Source organism: Phyllostomus discolor, chromosome 8 (genome assembly GCF_004126475.2).
Source record: "Phyllostomus discolor isolate MPI-MPIP mPhyDis1 chromosome 8, mPhyDis1.pri.v3, whole genome shotgun sequence".
Taxonomy (NCBI): domain Eukaryota; kingdom Metazoa; phylum Chordata; class Mammalia; order Chiroptera; family Phyllostomidae; genus Phyllostomus; species Phyllostomus discolor.
Genome location: NC_040910.2, coordinates 80282028 through 80300212, shown reverse-complemented (window position 1 = coordinate 80300212; position 18185 = coordinate 80282028). Strand labels below are relative to the sequence as shown.

The window sequence follows — 18185 nt, the reverse complement described above, 5'->3', positions numbered from 1 at the left end:
AGTCTAAAGAAGGAAGCAGACTAGTAAAATATTAGAATTGCAACATGTGATCTGATGCAGGAGAGAGTGGGGGCAAAAGAGCAGGGATGAAAGAGTTGGGGAAGGCCTCCTGGGGGATGGACATTCAAGCTGAGCTGTGGAGACTGAGGGGTCACTGGGAAGAACCTTCCTGGCAGAAGGCTGGTGGCTGAAAAGGCCTGAACATACTGGAAGGGGCCGAACTAGAGAGAGCCCCAGCCCCGGCTCATTTCTACGGCTGATGGGCTGATCTTGATGTTGGCCTTTGGTGGCCAAAGTCTTACGTGGAATCCATGTGTTATTCACTGGCTCCCAGGAGTATGGCCCTGGAAGGTCTCATGCCCGTGGCAACGGCCTTCACTGCTGCTGCCGTCAGTGCCAACAGCCTGGCCTCTTCACTGAATATGGAACAGAATGGTTTCGCCTTGGCACAGCTACTTGATGTATTGCCCCGTCTGTAGTTGGCTCTTTGAGGCTGTAGTTTGAGAGCAGCTGGGAGTGGAGGGAGGGAGTGTCGGAAAGTACTGGCTGTGAGAAACATTTTAATGTGGGGTTAAGGGCAGCGTGTTTCCTTGCCTCCTTCCTTAGGATTTTTGAGCACATGTGTGCGCCACATGTAGTCATAGGCTCCCGGGGACAGTCACGAAGAGGTAGACACGGTCCCTCCCTGATGCGTAATAACAGAGGGACTAACCCAGTCCTTGGAGGGTTTTCACGCTATAGTTCAGGCCCTCTGATAGCAGTGAATGAGCTGGGATTACCATTCCTGTTGTTCAGGCGACAGAACCAAGGCTCAGAAAGAATTCATGAACTTCCATGAGGTCACACAACTGGTAAATGGCAGAACCTAGGTTTGAACCCAGATCCTGTTAAACTCCAAAGCCTGCTCTGTGCCCGCTGCCCTGGGAGCACATGTAACATTTCAGAAACTCGACTATATGAGGCCAGCAGTGATAGGGGCTGCCATGGAGACACAGATAGCACACTCGGAAGGGGAGACAGGAATGCTGACCAGGCCCGGGAAGTCTTGCCCAGACCTAGGACACTGGCTGGAGGATGGAGGGACTTCAGGCCGGAGCAGACAGTTTGAGCAGAGGCCCAGGAGGTAGGAAAGTATAGGAAATATTGAATGTTTGAGGAATATTTCCTAGGTGGGGTATGCACCTGGAGGGCGCGGTGGCTAGGGGTGGAGTGGAGAGGATCCTGGAAGAGAAGGCTGAGTCCCTGATGTTGGAATTGGCCTCCGGTCACACTGGAAGGGATGGACCGGAGTGAGGGGAGCCTGGGTGAGGGGCCCGAGTGCCTCTGCCCAGCCCCTTAGGACACAGGAGGCATCTGCGTCCTCATGTTTGTGAGCTTCATGCTCCGAAAATGTCCCCAGGGGCTTCGGTTCCATAACAGGCCAGCAAATATACCTCTTGTGAGGCAGGCACCCTGGGAGCTGCCAGCCTTAGCAGGGAGCGTTCCATTAGCAACGCCTGCTCTGGGTACCTGAGGGGCATGTTGTACAGGCTGCTGTGGGTTTGCCTCTCTCTAGGTTTCACTAAACATAGAAACTGTACAACTCAATGGAATTATTTTTGCTCTGACTCAGTGTTCCCTCTCTAGCAATTGTCCTCCATTGCCACCGAGCCCTCTGAAGATGGCAGGACGTAACAGGGCTCAGGGCCACATGAGTGGGCAGGGTCCGTGAGCCTGGCAGATGGGGAGCTTGGGACAGACAAGTTTCTGGGGACGATTTCAGAAGGGCCTCAGGAGAAGCAATGGTTGTGCCGTCACTGTGGGTCTTGTTTCATGCTTTGCATCCCTCTAGCCACGGGGTGCTTTACCTGGAGTGTGTGGAGAGAATTTCAGGGGGCTCATCAGTTTGGATCAGAAAATTGTTATCTTCATTTGCATTAACCTGGCCTGAAATTTAGCATGTTGTTCAGTTTGGGTTTATGCAACGGGGCACAGTGTGTCTCAGCAAACCTGTGTGTCTCGGTCGCTAGGAGAAATCACAGCTGTTCTGTTGCGTCACAGGGGCCAGTGGCCCGAGAGAGCCACTCCGTGGCTGGAGTCACGGCAGCTCTGGGACCTGCTGCCAGACGGGATTTACTGCTTTGATAAAGAAGCGTTAGTGCCCTATCATGGTTTTAAGTAATATTTTGATGAGCGCATTTACGTGTGATTGATTTCCTCTGCTCTCCTAAGCGCTTTGTTTTATGCACTTAGTAGCATTATTCTCAGAGGTGCAGGCCTCCCCACATGGCCAGGGGGGTCCACGCTGCAGAAATGGTCAAGAGCACCTCTTTGGAAATTGGGAGCATTCCTAGATATATGAATTTTTTAAATTATAATGTCATTAACCATCTTTTAGTATTGTGACCGTGCTGTTCAGAGGCATCTGCTGAGATATGACAGATGACAGGTAAAGGAATGCATTAACAACAACCACACCCTTCGGACTGGGAAGTGGATGCATTGGCAGGGTCTCTGCACAAGTCTTTGAAGGCGGCTTGTCCTCTGGGGCAGCTTGAACGTCACCAGCTCGGGGCCGTTAGAGTCCGGTCAGCATCTCGGCGGCTGTACTGAGCCGGGACTCTGGCCTTCTTCACTGGGCGCTCATTTCCAGCCTTTCCCCTCCTGCTAAATCCGCCCTGGACTGTGCCCTCCCTGCAGGTCTCGCCCCCTCCGTGTTCCTCGGTGCCGAGCGGCCCACCCAGGTGGAGCCCTGTATTTGTGAAAGAGACCGTCGGGGTGGCATTATTCAAACATATTTTATTTGAAGTTTTAGTCTTCAGAAAGCTGTGGGCAGTCTTCCCCTGGAAAAATGCCGAGAGTCGCATGTCTGAAATTTGCATACATTTCAGGGTGGGGGCCCTGAAAGCCCGTTGTCGGACCCAAGTCACTGAGCCTTGCTAATACTGCCATAGCCCCGTAGGCATGGCCAGCACACGGGGCCAGACACACACTGAGTGTGTTATTTTTTTCTCAGCTTCCTTGAGAGGGAGGCTCTATTATTATCCTCATTTTCTGGAGGAAGAAACTGAGGCTTTTCTGGGGGTGTGGTGTTAAGTAATTTGTCGGTATCCTAAGTGGAAGGTTACTCATCACCCCACATCCTCCGTATCATCAGTTGCCAACCCTCTCCCCCTCCCGCACTCCGGCAGGACGTCCTTCTCTGTTCTGACCAGTCTGGCCCATTACTCTCTGAGAATCACGGCCCCCGAGGCTGAGGCAGTGTCAGCCGTCCCTGCATGGGGAAGGGGCTTATGGGTGGTTCTCCAGGTTTCCTGCTGGCGCTCTCAGACTCTTCCCTCCGCTCTTCAGCACTGTCGGAATGGCAGCAGAGGGGAATCCAGCAGGCTCCTGTTTGCCCCAGCTTCCTATAGTGTGCTCAGGGTGGCCACCTGCGTGTGCCCTGAATGAACTGCCTTTTCTTCTCTGGGCTCCTTGCAGGCGAAGCTGGTCCGGTACATTTGCAAGCAACGGCAGTGCAAGCTGAGCGTGGCTCCCGGTGAGAGGACCTCAGAGCTCAACAGCTACCCTCGCTTCAGTGACTGGCTGTACACCTTCAATGTGCGACCAGAGGTGGTGCAGGTACGCGGGCCATGGGGGCTGGGGACAGGCGCTGGGGTAGGGGGTGGATCATGCAAAGGGGCCACACGCAAACCCAAGGACAGCTCCACTGTGGCTGCGCTGGAGGGGTGGTGCTATCTGCTCTCAGGAAGGGGGTTTGGGGGGGGCAATGGCAGCAGGAGGGACCCGGGGTAAATGTGCCTCTAGTGTGTGTCCTGGGTGCCGTTGCTGTATGGGCCAGACAGCCTGACCACACCAAAGGTTTACTGGTTCGCCGTAAGGACAGCAGCCAGCATTTCTGGAAACACTGGCCAAGCGGCAGACACAGTATTCAACACTTTGTAGAGATAATCTCACTTAATTCTCACAAAACCCTGTGAAGGAGTTACTAACGCTATTACCATTTTATACTTGAAAAAAATCAAAGCACAGAATGGTTCAATTACTTCTTTAAAACCAGACAGCCAGTAAATGATAGCTTTGGGATTTGGAAACAAGAGTCTGGACTTGACCTTCTCTTATAGCTGCTGTAGTGCACTGCTTTCCCTCCTTTGCTCCATCTTCCCACCCGTCCCGCCACGCTGCCCACCCCCAGCTGACCACCAGTCAGCCAGCCTGCATGGACAGCACAGATGGCGTGGCCTCCGAGTGGCCCCGGGCGCGGGTGGCTCTCGTGGGGCGGAACAAGCCCAGCCTCAGCAGGTGCAGTCCACCCGGCCAGGCCTTTTAAAGCCCTTCCTTCTAAAATTAAAAAAGATTGACTCTTACCATTGTTTTAAAAGTAATATGCATTCATTGTATGTGGACAACTTTAGAAAACAGAAAGAGGAAGGAAAAGTCACATTCATATTTTTACCACTCAGAGAAAGTCTGTGATCATCAAGACTTTGATTTTTCTTTCTAGTCATTTTTTTCCTATTATTTAAGGTTTTTTAAAGTCTCTTAACAGGTTAGACCGTGCAGTCTGGGCAGGCAGTTCCCAGCCAGTGTGGCTGTTCCTGCCTGGCGGGGAGCAAGCCCACGTCAAGATGTGCTGTGATTTAAAGACGTGTTGCGTTCTTAAGATTTGGTACAGAAAAAAGAAAGTAAAACATTTATCATCTTTTTATATTTAGTACATATTGATGACACTGCTTTGGATATATTACCTTAAATAAAATGTTGTTAAAATTAATGTTTTCTTTTTAAAATGCAGCTACTCAAAAATTAAAATGGAAGGGTGTGGCTTGCATTACATTTCTGTTGGGCAACACTGGTTCAAATCATGTGGAGAAACATTTTTGTATTTTGCTTACTTGATATGCTAGTCAGGGTGTTTTCTCCATGTTTTCATACTCAGTTTTCCCCATGTTTTCATACCTCTTCTTTTTTAAAGTGGCTGTATAATGTTTGATTGAGTGTATGTGATCAAGTTTACCAGGTAGAAGTTAATTCGTTGGTTATTATATATAACACAGTGGTTACCATTATTTATGAAGCTATTTGTATATTTAGGGATTTTCCCTAGGAGAGATTCCTGGACAGGAAGTGACATGAACATTACAGGTTCCTGTCACGGGGCGGGGTAGGGGAAGTGGAGGACGGCGAATGGGGGTCCACGGGGTTCCTGGCCCCGGCCCCAGCGGCCCTCGTGTTTGTGGTACGTGCCAGCCTTGAGGAAGTTGGCAGGAAGGAGTTGGCTGATGTGAGGGCTGAGGGAGACCGCTTTGTGAGACAGAGTCTCCTGGAGCATTATTGAGTGACCTGCACACATGCACACAATATGTGTGATGAGCCTCATCTTGCCATCCATCTCCTCGCCCACCGACCTGCCCAGCAGCTTTCTGCCATACAGGAAGCAGGTCGGAGCAGGTAGGGGTTCATCCATGATGACTAAGTTAAAATGATGGACCTGGAGACCAGGACGAGTCGAATGGTCCCTTGAGACCCCAGCACAGCCTCCCCTTTGCCCCTCCCTCCTTAAGAGCCCAGAGGTGGAAAGCAGCTTCTCTCGCACTCACATCTGTTGCTTACAGTCAAGGACGCTGGGACCCACAAGGACAGTGACTTGCCCAGCATCTCACCAGCACCATCCTGCCTGAGGGATGAGGACCACTGGGCTCAGAGAGGCCACAGGGCTCTCTGAGGGTCCCAGAGCTAGTAGAAGGGATGATTCAGACCCAGACCCGCTGGGCTCCAAACTTGTGCCTTCCAACTTCCTTTCTTGGGCCTAAGACATCTTTGGCAGATGACTTAGCTCCTTGAAGGATTTCCCTTGGAGACCCAGAGATCTGAAGTGTGCAGGAGACTCAGGTGTGCCCAGGGTGGATGCCAATATTATGGAGGCCAGCGGCAGGGGCTGTTTGGCCCTGGGAAGCCCCGTGGTGGCAGCTGGGACAGGGGTCTTCCAGCCCGTGTCAGCGGTGTAGCAGATACTGAGTCAGATGATGTTGCAGTCACCGAGTCATGAGTGATGCATCAGAACTGGGCGGTAAATGAGGGGCGAGCTCCTTTGTATGCAGCGGTCAGGCAAGCAGCAGAGCCCAAAAGCCGATGTGGTTTGGGAGCCAGGATGCTCCCCGGCATGCAAGCCTGGGGCAGAGTCTGAGCAGAGAGCTCTGTGGGGGTGGGGAGGGGTAAGGGTGAGGCAGCAGGAACATCGCCAGCTGCCCGGGGACCTCTCCAGTGACTTGGAGATCATGAGGCGGCTCTGAAGCTGACACGTTTCTAGCAGAGCTGTCGTTCTCCCCCCTCCATACGTACAGCACATTTTCTTCCCACCCTGTCTTCCCGTCTCAGGACATGGTAGCATTATTTGCCCGGTTGCTCACAAACCCAGGAGGCCATCCTTGCGTTCTCCCTTGCCCTCACGCACATGCGCAGGCCCGTCGTGAGCCCTGCGGACTCTGCCCCCAGACATGCCGCAGACCTGTCCTGCTCTCTCTGCATCCAGCACTGGGGTCCAGGCCACTGTGCTCTTTGCCCAGGCTCCTGCAGCAGCCTCCTAACTGTCTCCCTACTTTATCATTTACCCCCTTCATTCCATTTTCCACGCAGCAGCCAGAGTGCCCACTAAGAAACACAAGTTGCATCACATCATTTTCCAGTGCTCCCATTTCTTCCTAAATAAATGCCAGATACCTTACAGGCTTTGGCCTCTGCTCGTCTCTCTCTCTCTCTCTGCATTCTCATCTCGCTCACCTTCCCCTTTGGTCTCTCTGGTCTGACCTTTGCACTTGTGCTTCTCCTCCCTGGAGTGCATTTCCTTGGTTGAGCCTGTGGACATCATTCTAGTGTCAGGTCCACTGATACCTCCTCCAAGCAGTCTGCCCTGATGATCTGATCTAAGACTCACTTCCACCCCTTGTTCTCTACCAGTGCACCTTGGCAGATTTTCTTAATGACACTGACTCTTTGTGGAGTTTATCTAATTTGTCCTATTTGATCTGCCTACCCTCCCACTGGAATACAACCTCTGTGAGACAGGGACTGGCCTTCTCTGGATTGTTTGCCCCACAACCCCCTTTGATTTTGGGCCTGATATGGCTATTGCTTGTCTGAGAAGGAGGCAGGGCTGAGGGAGGAAGGACGACTCTCATCATGACATGGTGGATGTTCCCAGGAGTCAAGGGTTTGGTCCTGAGTGGGTGATGATGCAGGTGACTCCAAGGCCTGGCTTTCAAAGTCCTGCAAGCAAGGCCAGTGGAAGGGACCACAGTCCCCCAAATTCACCTTCCCTGCTGTGCCCAGCTGCCCATGAGTCAGCCTGTAGCCAGTGAGAGGGCCTTCTTTGGGAAGTCAGGGGCGGGCCAGCGCCACAGGCAGTCCTGGTGCCTCTCTGGCACTCCCCTCCTGACCACACTGATACCCCTTTCCCATGAAGGGGTCTTGCTTCCAGGAGTCCAGCCAGGCCCTGGCCGGGAGCCTCCTGTCTCTGGTTATTGGGCAGCACCATGACTGCAGGGGGGCTCCCGGCGCCCCTCGGAGCCTCTGCGTGCCTCAAAGCTGACCTGCAGAGAGTGCGTCCTGCGTGTTGTGCTCCATGCTCTGCATACACTGCTTCATCTAGTTGTCCAAGCACCGCTGGGCACGGGTACCACTTCTGCCATTTCAGAGTCAAGGAAGCTGGGGCCCCCGGGGTGTCCTGACTGGCCCAGGATCTTAGAGCCGTGAGGGGCAGAGCTGGGCATCCTCCATTCCCGACTCTCTGAGTCCTCTCTCAGCCCTGCTCTCTCCTGGTTCTTGTCCTGGTTCTGGGAACCTGGCCACACTCTTTGACTTCCCTAAGCCTCAGTTTCCTTCTCTGTAAAATGGGAGAAGACCCATGTGCTGCGTGCTGGCTTGCTGGGGCAGTTGTAGGGTCAAGTGCTTAGAGGCACCTCGGTGTTTGCTGGGCTGGAAGAGGGAACACTAGGGCGATTTTCCTGCCTCTCCTGCTCAGCTGCTGTCTCTCCCCATCCAGAGCGCTGGAGGCTACACGTGGCGTGGCTCTGTGCAGCCTCGAGGGGAGTGGGAGGAGGAGGGAGCGATGGACGGCAGGGACCAGGGCTGACCAGAAGCAGCCTTCTGAGCCAAGAGGCAGTGGGAGTCGGCCCAGGGCTGAAGACAGAGGGTGGCACATGGGAGCGACTGGAGCAGGGCTAGTGCCTGCCCCCTACCTGCTGTGGGTCCCAAGGGCCACGCTAGGGCATCCTCACTGTCCTCACCAGTAGGAGGGGGTGGCTGTCTGAGGGTGCCAGGTGTGGGGGGCAGCAAGCAGCTTTCTGCCTGGGTTTTCAGAACACAAGGAATCATCGCCTGGATGTCACGCCATTTTTTCCAAACAAACTCTCTGGACCCTTTTCTCAAGATTGCTCCGCTCTTTCCCTCAGACCTCATTCTGGTCCTTGCCCGGGCCGGGGCGTGCTGCAGGGTGGAAAAAGGGCTGTTTCCCTTCGTCACCGCAGCCCCTGCTGACCGGTCGTGCGGTCGGGCTGCCTTCGCTCCGCTCTGCTCCCAGTTTGGGTTTCTCCTGGTACCGTCTGGGAGTGCAGCCCTGGGGCCCGAGCTAGAGGGCCCCTGGGCACAGCCCTCAAGGCCGGCCCCAGGGTGCGATTCAGTTTTACCCTCTTTTTTAACCCAACGTTTCTTTGGACTCAGACCCCGAGCGCTCTCGGTAACAGTTGGGTCTGCCCACCGAAGACCAGTGCATACTTCAGAACCGAGGTTCTGAATGGCACAAATACCCCTGCCTTTCCGAGGTCGGCCTCCAAGGTAGAGAGCCTCCTTGGACTTCAGAAGTCTAAACCATTATTTCCTTCTTAAACAATGGATTTGTTTGGGAAAGTTTTGGGTTTATAGAAAGTTTGCAGAGAGAGTACGGAGTTCCCCTGTAAACCTTCACCTTCCCCCACTTCCCCATCATTAACTCTTACACGGTACACTTGTCAAAACCAAGAACACAGCGCTGATGCATTCCTGCTGACGAGACTCTAAAACCTGTTGGTTTGGATTTCACCAGTTTCTCCCTTGATGTCTTCTTTCTGTTCCAGGAGCCAACCTAGGATGCCACATTGTTTTTGTTTATATGTAAATTTGCTTCCCTTTTTTGTTACAGTGAGTAAAACGGGATCATAGAATATAAATCACTCTGCAGGTTGTATGTAGTCTTAATCTCATCTCCGTGTTCGTATTTAACCGACCAGTAAGAGATGAGATTTCTTTAAGACGCTCCAGGCAGGGCTGTGTTGGAGGGGTGCCTGCCCACCTGAGCCCACAGAGGCACGTGTGGAGGGCACTGGCCGGCCCGGAAGAGGCCGTGTGCCCAGAGGAGCAGCCCTGGCCTACGGGGAGCCCTTCGAAAGTATGTGCTGGGTAAGGGAGTGGCTGGAAGTCACCATGGAATGGAGGCTGAAGGTGCCAGTCTCTTATCTGTCCGTCCTTCTCTTGGTTTAGTTTCTGGGGGAAGGTATCGAAATCCATGAAATCTGACAATTTTCCTTTGCTGAGCTCTCAGGGGCTGCGGGGCCCAGAACCGGTACAGTCAGTACTCGGCGACTTACCCCAGGGCTGCTCCCCAAGGCCTCGGGGACCGTCTTTGTGCAGTGGGACTTGTCCCCTCAGCCACTTGCACGAGCTCTCTGCTGATCTCGACCATTGTGGCTTCCTGGCTGGGGCCCTGACTTTTCTCTCTGGAAAACACTGTGTGTGTGGCCAGATGTGTGTGTATAATCTTCTTCCTTTTGATACTGCTTTCCTGGGGTCCATTTCTCTAGGGTTATCTAAATATTGTTTCAGCTTTTGTCTGTAGATTGTGGTCCCTGTTTTGTGGTCATCAAGTTTCCGGGAAATAATGCCTTTCTGCAGAGTGAAGAGGGGATGGATGTGGAAGTGGCCACGGGACGGTGGGTGGACTTGCTGGTCTCGGGGGCGGGTGCAGGGACTCGCCTGCCCTCTGGATTCCCTTCCCGCCCGCATCAGAGCCTGGGCCTCTGTGCCTGACGCGTGGGGCTTGGATTCCTCCTTCATTCCCTCTTCCAGGGATGTGGGAGGCAGGTAACTTGGGAGACGCCTTCACACGTTTACCCAGTTGTCCGACCGTGGTCTACAGTGATGTTGCCTAGTGGAACTTTCTGTGTTGAGAGAGACGATCTACACTGTCCCGTCCACCATGGTGGTCACCAGCCACGTATGGCCGTGGAGCACTGAGAATATGCATAGTGTGACCGAGAAACCAAAATTTGAGTTTTATCCTTTAATAAAACTCAAATTCTTCTCTTGGTTTAGACTTTACAGACTTTAATTTAAATAGACACGTGGCTATTGCTGTATTGGGCAGCGCAGGTCCAGAGCCTGCCCTGGTGGGCCCTGTGCTGAGAGACCTAGGATGCCGAAGACGCTCTCCCCGGGCCCAGGAGCTCACAGGCCGGGCAGAAACACACGCGTCCAGAGCTGGCACCAAGTGGGGTCTGTGGGAGCAAGCGGGCGAACTTGGCCTGGGGAGGGCAAAGGAGGACCTTACCCAGGGACGGCTTCCCTGGGAGCGGAGCCAGCCTGGCGGGAAGGGGAGAGCGCACCAGAGGGAGGGAGGAGGACCCGCGGAGATCCCGAGGGTTGGAAAGGGCCTGGTCTGGGAAGAAGCGGGTGAGGTCACAGGGTGGGTTCACAGGAAGCGCAGGGATTGGGGTTTTATCTGGGATATCACTGAAGTGTGTGTGCATGGCGGGGGCGGGGGGAGAGAAGAGGGGTGAGAGAGAAATGTCGAACTGTTTTCAGGAACATCAGACTCCTAGGAGTGAGAAGGCTAGATTCATCATGGGGATGGGTTTGGGGATGGGGAGTGCCGCCTGGACCGCCTGCAGGGTTGGCCCCCCCGCCCCGCCCCCTCCCACCCGCCTGCAGAGTGAGCAGGAGAGCAAGCGAGCTTAGAGGCAGGGCCCCTTCCTCCCTCCCTCGCCACCCAAAGTCACAGGGGGACTGTTCCCACCCCCCACCCTTCCATGGGTTAAAAACTGAAAAATCACAGCTTCATGTTCTGGCTGCAGCTGGGGAAATGATTTCACAGCCTGCTGGCATGGAGCCATTTTTTTTCTTTAGCAGTTTCCCTGTTGGAAGTTGTTAAAGGAAGTGGCAAGCGCTGGCCAGGGTCAGTCCTAGCAGGCAGGGGTGGCTGCGCAGAGCTGGGGCTCCAGGCCGGAGCCACGGGTGCAGGGTCCCTGGAGTCTGCTCTCCCTGGTGGCGTTTTTGGAACAGAAGATGGAGGTGGGTCCGGTAAGGGATTTTTGTTGTGGCCCTGACTGGGCCAGTTTCTCTTTCCCCTTTTTTCTACCTTTGCATTCCCACATTTAAAATCAGGCCTCCTCTTGGGAGGGGGAAGAATGGTATCGGACCTGTGCCACCATCTGGGCTTCCTATTGCCTGAGCGTGGGCTCTGCTCTGCGTGGGTCCCGAATGTAGGCTGTGCGAAGCGGGAGGCTTGTCAGATTAAACCAGAGAAATGAACTGGTGCTGGACTCCTGGGTGCAGCTTAAATCAACGTGAACCCTGCTGCCTAGCTCCTAGCCTCTCCTCCCCGTTCCTCTTCCTCTTGTGCCCCCCTCCCTTTGGGAGCCAGAGGCCGAACTTGTGACAGCCTTGCTCTTTGGCAGCTGGGAGCCCCCTCAGAGTGTGGCACACACCCCAGAGATCTGCGCTTGGGGCTGCTTTGGTACCGAGGAATTGCCATCTCAGTACCAGCCCAGTGGGGATGGGCCACAGAGCTCCCTCTGCTTAGGAGGGAGAGGCGGAGGCCTGGGCAGTGGACTGGCAGGCTGGTGTAACCTGGCGAGCCAGGAGAAGAGCTGAGGTTGGGGTATGGAGGGAAGGGGGCACACTGCAAGGTGGTACATGTCATCCTGTATAATCCGCATACCTGGGGTGAGCCATGAACCCCATTTTATACCTAAGCAAACTGAGGCTCAGAGATGTTGAGTGACATGTGAGTATCACACAGCTAGCTGGTAGCTGGGTTGAGATTCAAACTCACGTCCTTGTGACTCCGAGCCAAATTTATCTTTCTACGTGATTTTGTCATGTGACATCTTACCCAGAATAACCCAGCCTAGGGCCACCTTATATAGCTGTGTAATTGAATTGAGCTTTCTCTCAGTCTCCCTTTCCCCTCCTCATTGTCCTCCCTTTCTCCCTCCCCCTTTCTTCTTTCCTTCCTCCCTCTTCCTCCCTCCCTCTGTCTTTCTTCCTTTCCTCACTCCCCTCCTTCCTTCCTTCCTTTAAATCTATTTACTCTATACCAATTGATGATTTACCTTGTACCCAGATTAATCATCAGAGGGGATTAATTTTGAACAAAATACAGTCTGTCCTGGGAGCCTTACAGGGGCGGGGTGTGATGCACACATCTGCAAATAACCACAATGCCAGCGGACTGACCAGCCCCGAGGGAGGAAAGGATGAGATGTGGCAAGACCCAGAGCTGAGGGACTATTCCTGTTTTTTCCTATTGGTCCAGCCCTGTGCTCACTCAGTGAGTGTATTTACCGCCTGTTGCTTGCCAGGTACTATTCTAGGCATTGCACCCCAGTTCCTGTCCTTAGGGAACTTGCATATATCACTGTCCAATTAATGAAGTGATTTATTTTTCTGATTCTGAGCCAAATCACCGTGTTTTCAGCTTTGAGAGTAGGGGTACCCCTGGTTTCTAGAAATCTGAAAAACCCCTCAGCCCTATACTGGCTGGCACTGTTGAAAGGTGAGCGCGTCTCCTTGCTCTGGATTTCTGAGCCGCCGGGCCCAGTGAAAATTTGTGAGATGGGAAGTGCCACACGGGCGGTGCCTGGCTATTGGGTTCCCTGCTTTGGCACAGAGTAGGTGTTCTTGTTGAATGACTCGGTTCCAGTAAGATCATCCAGAGAGTCTGCCATCTTGGGCCGAGGTACCTCGGGAGCTCTCATCTGGGATGGTGGAGGCTGGGTTGCAAGGGTCTCTGTGGGGGCTGTTCGGGCTGCCGAGGCCTAGGGTTCCTGAGCTGCCTCTGGTTTCTGCCGGTGACGGCTGGACTTGAGCAAGGCACACGTCTGTAGCTCTGCCATGAGATGCCTTTGGCTTAGTACGAACCTGAACCCTCCTCTGGACCACCGAGCTCCTGGGCTGCCAGCTTGTGTTCCATCCCTCCTCCAGGGACCTCCTGCTTCAAGGGCAAGGTTGCTGTAGAACAGACCCGATGAGCTAGATATTGGGAAATGTGTGTGTCAACACCATGCTGTTTTAATTATTATAAAGCAAAAGTCTCTTTTCTCTTTACCCTTCTTTTTAAAAAAAATCATATCAGCATATACATTTCAGTGGCCCTTGAGCCCAGCTGTGTACTGTTGGGCAGGCAGCAAGATCAGAAAATGAGATTGCTTAAGAGCGTGACCCCTGGAATAGGCCCAGAGCCTGGTGTTGGAAGGCAGACAAAACCTTAACTTGGCCACTTGCAGTGGTGTGATCGTGGGCAAGTCCCTTGCCTCCCTGACGGAGCCTGTTTACTCATCCGTCAGTTGCTCCAGTTAGAAACCGAGGAGTCATTTCTGATTCCTTCTGCTTCCTCAACCTCCACAATTAATTGACTGGCAAATCCCATGAGGTCTGTTTCCACATATAGATCCCGGGTCTATGCACCCCCTTTTTTTTTAACCACTGCCACCTCCCTCGTCCTAGTGCTGCAGAGGCTTGTGCAGCGGTGCCTCCAACGCAACCTGTATCCACTCTTGCCCGCCCCTGTATTTCACTCTTCATGAGCCAACAGTGATTCTTCTGAAAACCCCAATCCGATCCTTATCTCGCTTTTCTGAGTACAGCCCTTCATTGGTGTCTTATTGCATTCAGCATAAAATTCAGACTCCTCCCCCCATCATTACCTTCAAGGCTCTGACGTATTTGGTGTCTGCCTCCTCCCATGTTGTCTCCTGCCCCTCCTCTCTCTTCCCCTCTTTGAGAACACATCAGGTCGTTTCCTGTAATAGCCCAGGGCTTTGTGTGTTCTTTTTCCTCTGCCTGGAAATTTCTGTACCCTCATGCTAGCTCCTTCTCCCTCTGACAGGAGCTTAGAAGTCAGCTCTTCCGAGAGGCCACCCTGTCTAAAATTAGATGCTACTCACACCCACCACTTTATCTAGGCATGCTGTTTCCTTTTTCACACTTATTCACAAATTTCAATGACATATTTTAGTTACTTTTGAATGTTCTTTTTAATTCTGTGTTTCCTATTAGAGCATCAGCTCCCTAAGGAAAAAGACCATGTATTTTCACTGTTGTAGCCCAGTGCTAAGTAAAGTTCCTGGCACACAGCTGGTATTTAGTAACTGTCTGTTGATTGGATGGATGGATAAACAGAAGGAGGGATGGCATGTATAACTTACTAAGTGAAGGATGACTTGACTTTACATAGTATGACCTACTAAGTAAGAACTGTTACATTCTCCTATTAGTTAGAACTTTTCCATGCCAAGTTCTAATATCAACTGGCCTGAGCAGACCAAGATTTCTATCAGTTCAGGTAACAGACGTCCGGCGCAGTCTGGATGCATGTGCTCAGCTGACACTATTAGGGTGCACTTTTTGGATAGACCGCTTCCACATGGCAGGCGTGAAGGGCAGTAGCCGCTAAGCCTCACTTCCTTCCAGCATAGCAGTAGCAGTTCTTGCTTACAAAGAGCTTCTCCCCTTAGACTGCAAGCTGAAAAATTCCAGGGAAGGCTCTGATTGGCTTGGCTTTGGTCATGTGCTCAAATCAGAACCAATCACAGGGCTAGGAAGATGAAGTGCTCCAGTTGGCCCAAACTGGGTTATGAGCTCAGTGGAGTGAGGTAGAGGATCTGAAGGGTCAGAGCCGCCTGCACCAGGAAATGGGTTCCTGGAGGACAGACAGCCCTGCTGACAGCTGAAGAGGCGGCACAAATACTCTCCCTCTCTCCGATAGCAATAACAGTGACTACTGCTGCACCCCACCCACACGCTCACTGTGGGCTCTCCATGGGGACAGGCCACCTGGCTTTCCCCTGGGTGTTTCGGGAGTGACCGTTGTGTCCCAATCCCATCTGTGAGCAGAGCCCCAGAGCTCGATGGGTCTGTGTGGGAGGTGGAGTGCCTCGGGCTCAGAGGGGGCGTGTCCAAGGCCTGGACCCGGGGGTGGTCCGCAGAGGTTATGTCCCCAGAATATAACAGGTGAGCCTGTCCCTCAGTTTCTGTTTGTCATGGTTCTTCATTTTCTTCACTATGGAAGTCATAAATATTTAATTTTTAAAATTTAGAAAATTCGAAGAAAGTCAGTTATCTATAATTCTGTATGGCGATAATCATTGCCTCTTGGCCTTTTATTTTTTCTTGATATCCAGTAATTTACACATGTATCTACTCTCAAAATGTGAAAAGTACAGAAATTAAAGAAAACAGTAATACTACCGCTTACTGATGGTCTGTCCTGTAATCTCACCATTCAGAGGAAACACTACAGACATTTTGGTGCATTACCTTCCGGTCAGCCTTCTCTGTTTGTTGGTTTGGGGTTCCTCCCCCCATTTTCTTCTTCTTTTTTTTAAGTAGTTTATTCATGAATTTATGCTCCATTTCTTTCGTGAGTGTTCCCAAAATGCCTAGGACTGAGCTGTGACTTGTGCATGGAGTAGCTCATTCAGTCCTCCCAGTGACCCCATGGGGAGGTGTCTCGGTCCCTGCAGGCTGCTGTAACAACAATGCCACAGACTAGATGGCTTATGAACAACGGAAATTTATTTCTCACAGTTTTGAAGACAGAGAAGTTCAAGGTCAAGGTGTCAGTAGATTCAGTGTCTGGCGATGACCCCCTTCCTGGTTCATAGATGGCTGTCTTCCTGCTGTGTAATCACGTGGTGGATGGGGTCAGGCAGCTCTCTGGAGTCTCTTTTCCCAGAGCGCTAATCCCACCGCCCTCCTGACCTGATTGCCTCCCAAAGGCCCGCCTTCAAATACTACCACGGTGGGATTAGCTTTCAATGGGTGAAATTTGGAGAGACACAAATGTTTAGTCCATAGCAGGAGGCGATGCTCTTATCCCCCGGGTACAGCAGAGGTAGAGAAACCGAGGGACAGTGTCACTTCCCCGAGGTCGCCTAGACAGTAGGTGGTGGGGGCAGGATTCACATCCAGAAAGTCTGGCTCCAGAGCTGGGGTCATGACACACACTGTATAAGTTCTCGTACACAGGACCATGTCGCACATTCCCTCTGTGATGCCGGAGCATCTTTCCTTTATTTTCTTTTAAGATTTTATTTATTTTTAGAGAGAAGGGAAGGGAGGGAGAAAGAGAGGGAGAGAAGTATCAGTGTGTGGTTGCCTCTCGTACACCCCGCACTAGAGGCCTGGCCTACAACCCAGGCATGTCTCCTGACCAGAATCCAACCAGGGACCCTTCAGTTCACAGGCCAGTGCTCAATCCACTGAGCCACACCAGCCCGGGTATTCTTTTTTTAAATTACTTTAAAGTGACATCTTGTAAATCTAATTACAAATGTTCACTGTAGAAGAATTTGAAAATATAGGAAAGTTAAAAAAAAAATCCTCCCACAATCCCACCGGTCACTGGTAGCCAGCCCCTTAACCTTTTACATTGTTTTTTCATTACATACAGTAAAAATTCACTGTTGTGGTGTACGAGTCTGTGAGTTTTGTTAGCCAGCAGTTTGCACAGCAGTTCCGTGGGCATCCAAACCACCCAGCCCCAACGGTGTGAGAGCTGCAAGTGAACTGGGGGCAGTTGGAGTTCACGTGGAGGTGGGGGTTCCCCAGATGATTCACTGGAAGGAGGAAGATGATGGTGCTCCTCATTGACTCTGGGGGCAGCAAGGCAGGGAAAACCCTCTTTGTTTGTGGCCTGGTATCCTGGGCGCCCAGGTCCCTGGCCCCCTGCAGGGAGGCCTGCCGGAGCCTGCGTGTCTCACGCCCAGCACCTGCTCTGGGAGGTATGTGCTGACTCCCCAGCTCCCAGGCACAGACTATTTTTGGCCGCAGTGACTGTTCATACAGTCATGAAAACAAAAACTCCGCCTGCCCCGTCCTTCCCTGCGACACCGCACAAGGGGCCGGGGCTGCCGGGGACCCTGTGCTCGGGCCCCTCGCCATGCATTGCCTATGGAGCTGGGTGACAGCCAGGGTTGCAAGGGGCACAGGGGCCCCACCACCCGTGGTGCTGCGAGAGGCACGAGGCCTGGACCGGCCTGGGCTGGAGGGCTGCGAGGTAGGCTCGGGGGTCTGGGACCAGGCAGCCTTCCCACGAGTCCCTGGAATGGGTATATTCGTCTGCACTTTGAGTCCTTGCTTTGCTAACTGGAGGAATCTGCATGTTGGGGTAGAATGTGACTTCCATTTCATTATTTCACCCCCTTTCTTGTGGTCAGGTGGCTGGGGAACTGGCAGAATCTCCCTGAAACAGATCTTCCCCATTCCTTCTAGTGAATGGTTGAATGGATTCTGGTCTGTTTGTGCTTTTGGTTTGAACGGGGCACACACATTCGCTTTGTGCCTACTCCTTTTGCAGGGCACTTAAGAAACTGAGGTTGTACAGGCAGGCCCAGCTCTGCCTCTCAGCACTGCTGGTCAGCCAGGCCAGGGAGGCCAGGCGGTGCAGAGGCGTGAGTGGTAACCTCGAGTTACGTGGACCAGGGTCCAATCCCGGCACCGTCGCTCACTTGCCGTGTCTCAAGTGAGTCACTTAATCTCTCTGAACCTCACTTTCCTTAGCTCTCACTTTCCGTAGCTACTAGGCAGTCGTGGCCACTGCATGGGTTGCAGTAGTAGTACCAGGAGTTGCTATTTTTATGATTAGACTGGCTGTGGAAAGAGGAAGCATGTCGAGAAGCTGAGCGAGAATCAGTGTGCCACAGCCCTGGGTGGGCCTGGGCCCTGCTCAGAACCTGGGTGTTTGGGTGTAGCTAGTGGTGGGAATTGGCTTCTTCTTTTCAAAAAGAAGAAAAGTATGTGTTGTCACCAACGTGGGCATGGATAGGGGTAGGCAAGAGCGTGGTGTTGAGGATTTCTGCCCATGCCCATTCGCCATCTTTTGAACCACCAAGACGTAAGGGCCTTGTCAGGCTCGCAGGGAGGCTGTGAGCCCAGAACCTCATTGCTTCTGTGTC

General features: G+C 52.7%; 1 protein-coding gene across 8 annotated transcripts in view; it reads left to right on the top strand.

The window, feature by feature from the left end:
- Nucleotides 1-18185, top strand: part of KSR1 (kinase suppressor of ras 1) — a 150670-nt gene that overhangs the window by 80715 nt on the left and 51770 nt on the right. For 5 of the 8 annotated variants that reach the window (XM_036033371.1, XM_036033372.1, XM_028521076.2 and 2 more), the window contains exon 2: nt 3460-3600. In XM_036033371.1, the coding sequence (XP_035889264.1) occupies nt 3460-3600 (141 nt within the window). Of the gene's footprint in view, nt 1-3459; nt 3601-11218; nt 11308-17024; nt 17288-18185 lie in introns of those variants that run through there. The other 3 variants (XM_036033377.1, XM_036033376.1, XM_036033375.1) reach the window with 3 other exon arrangements.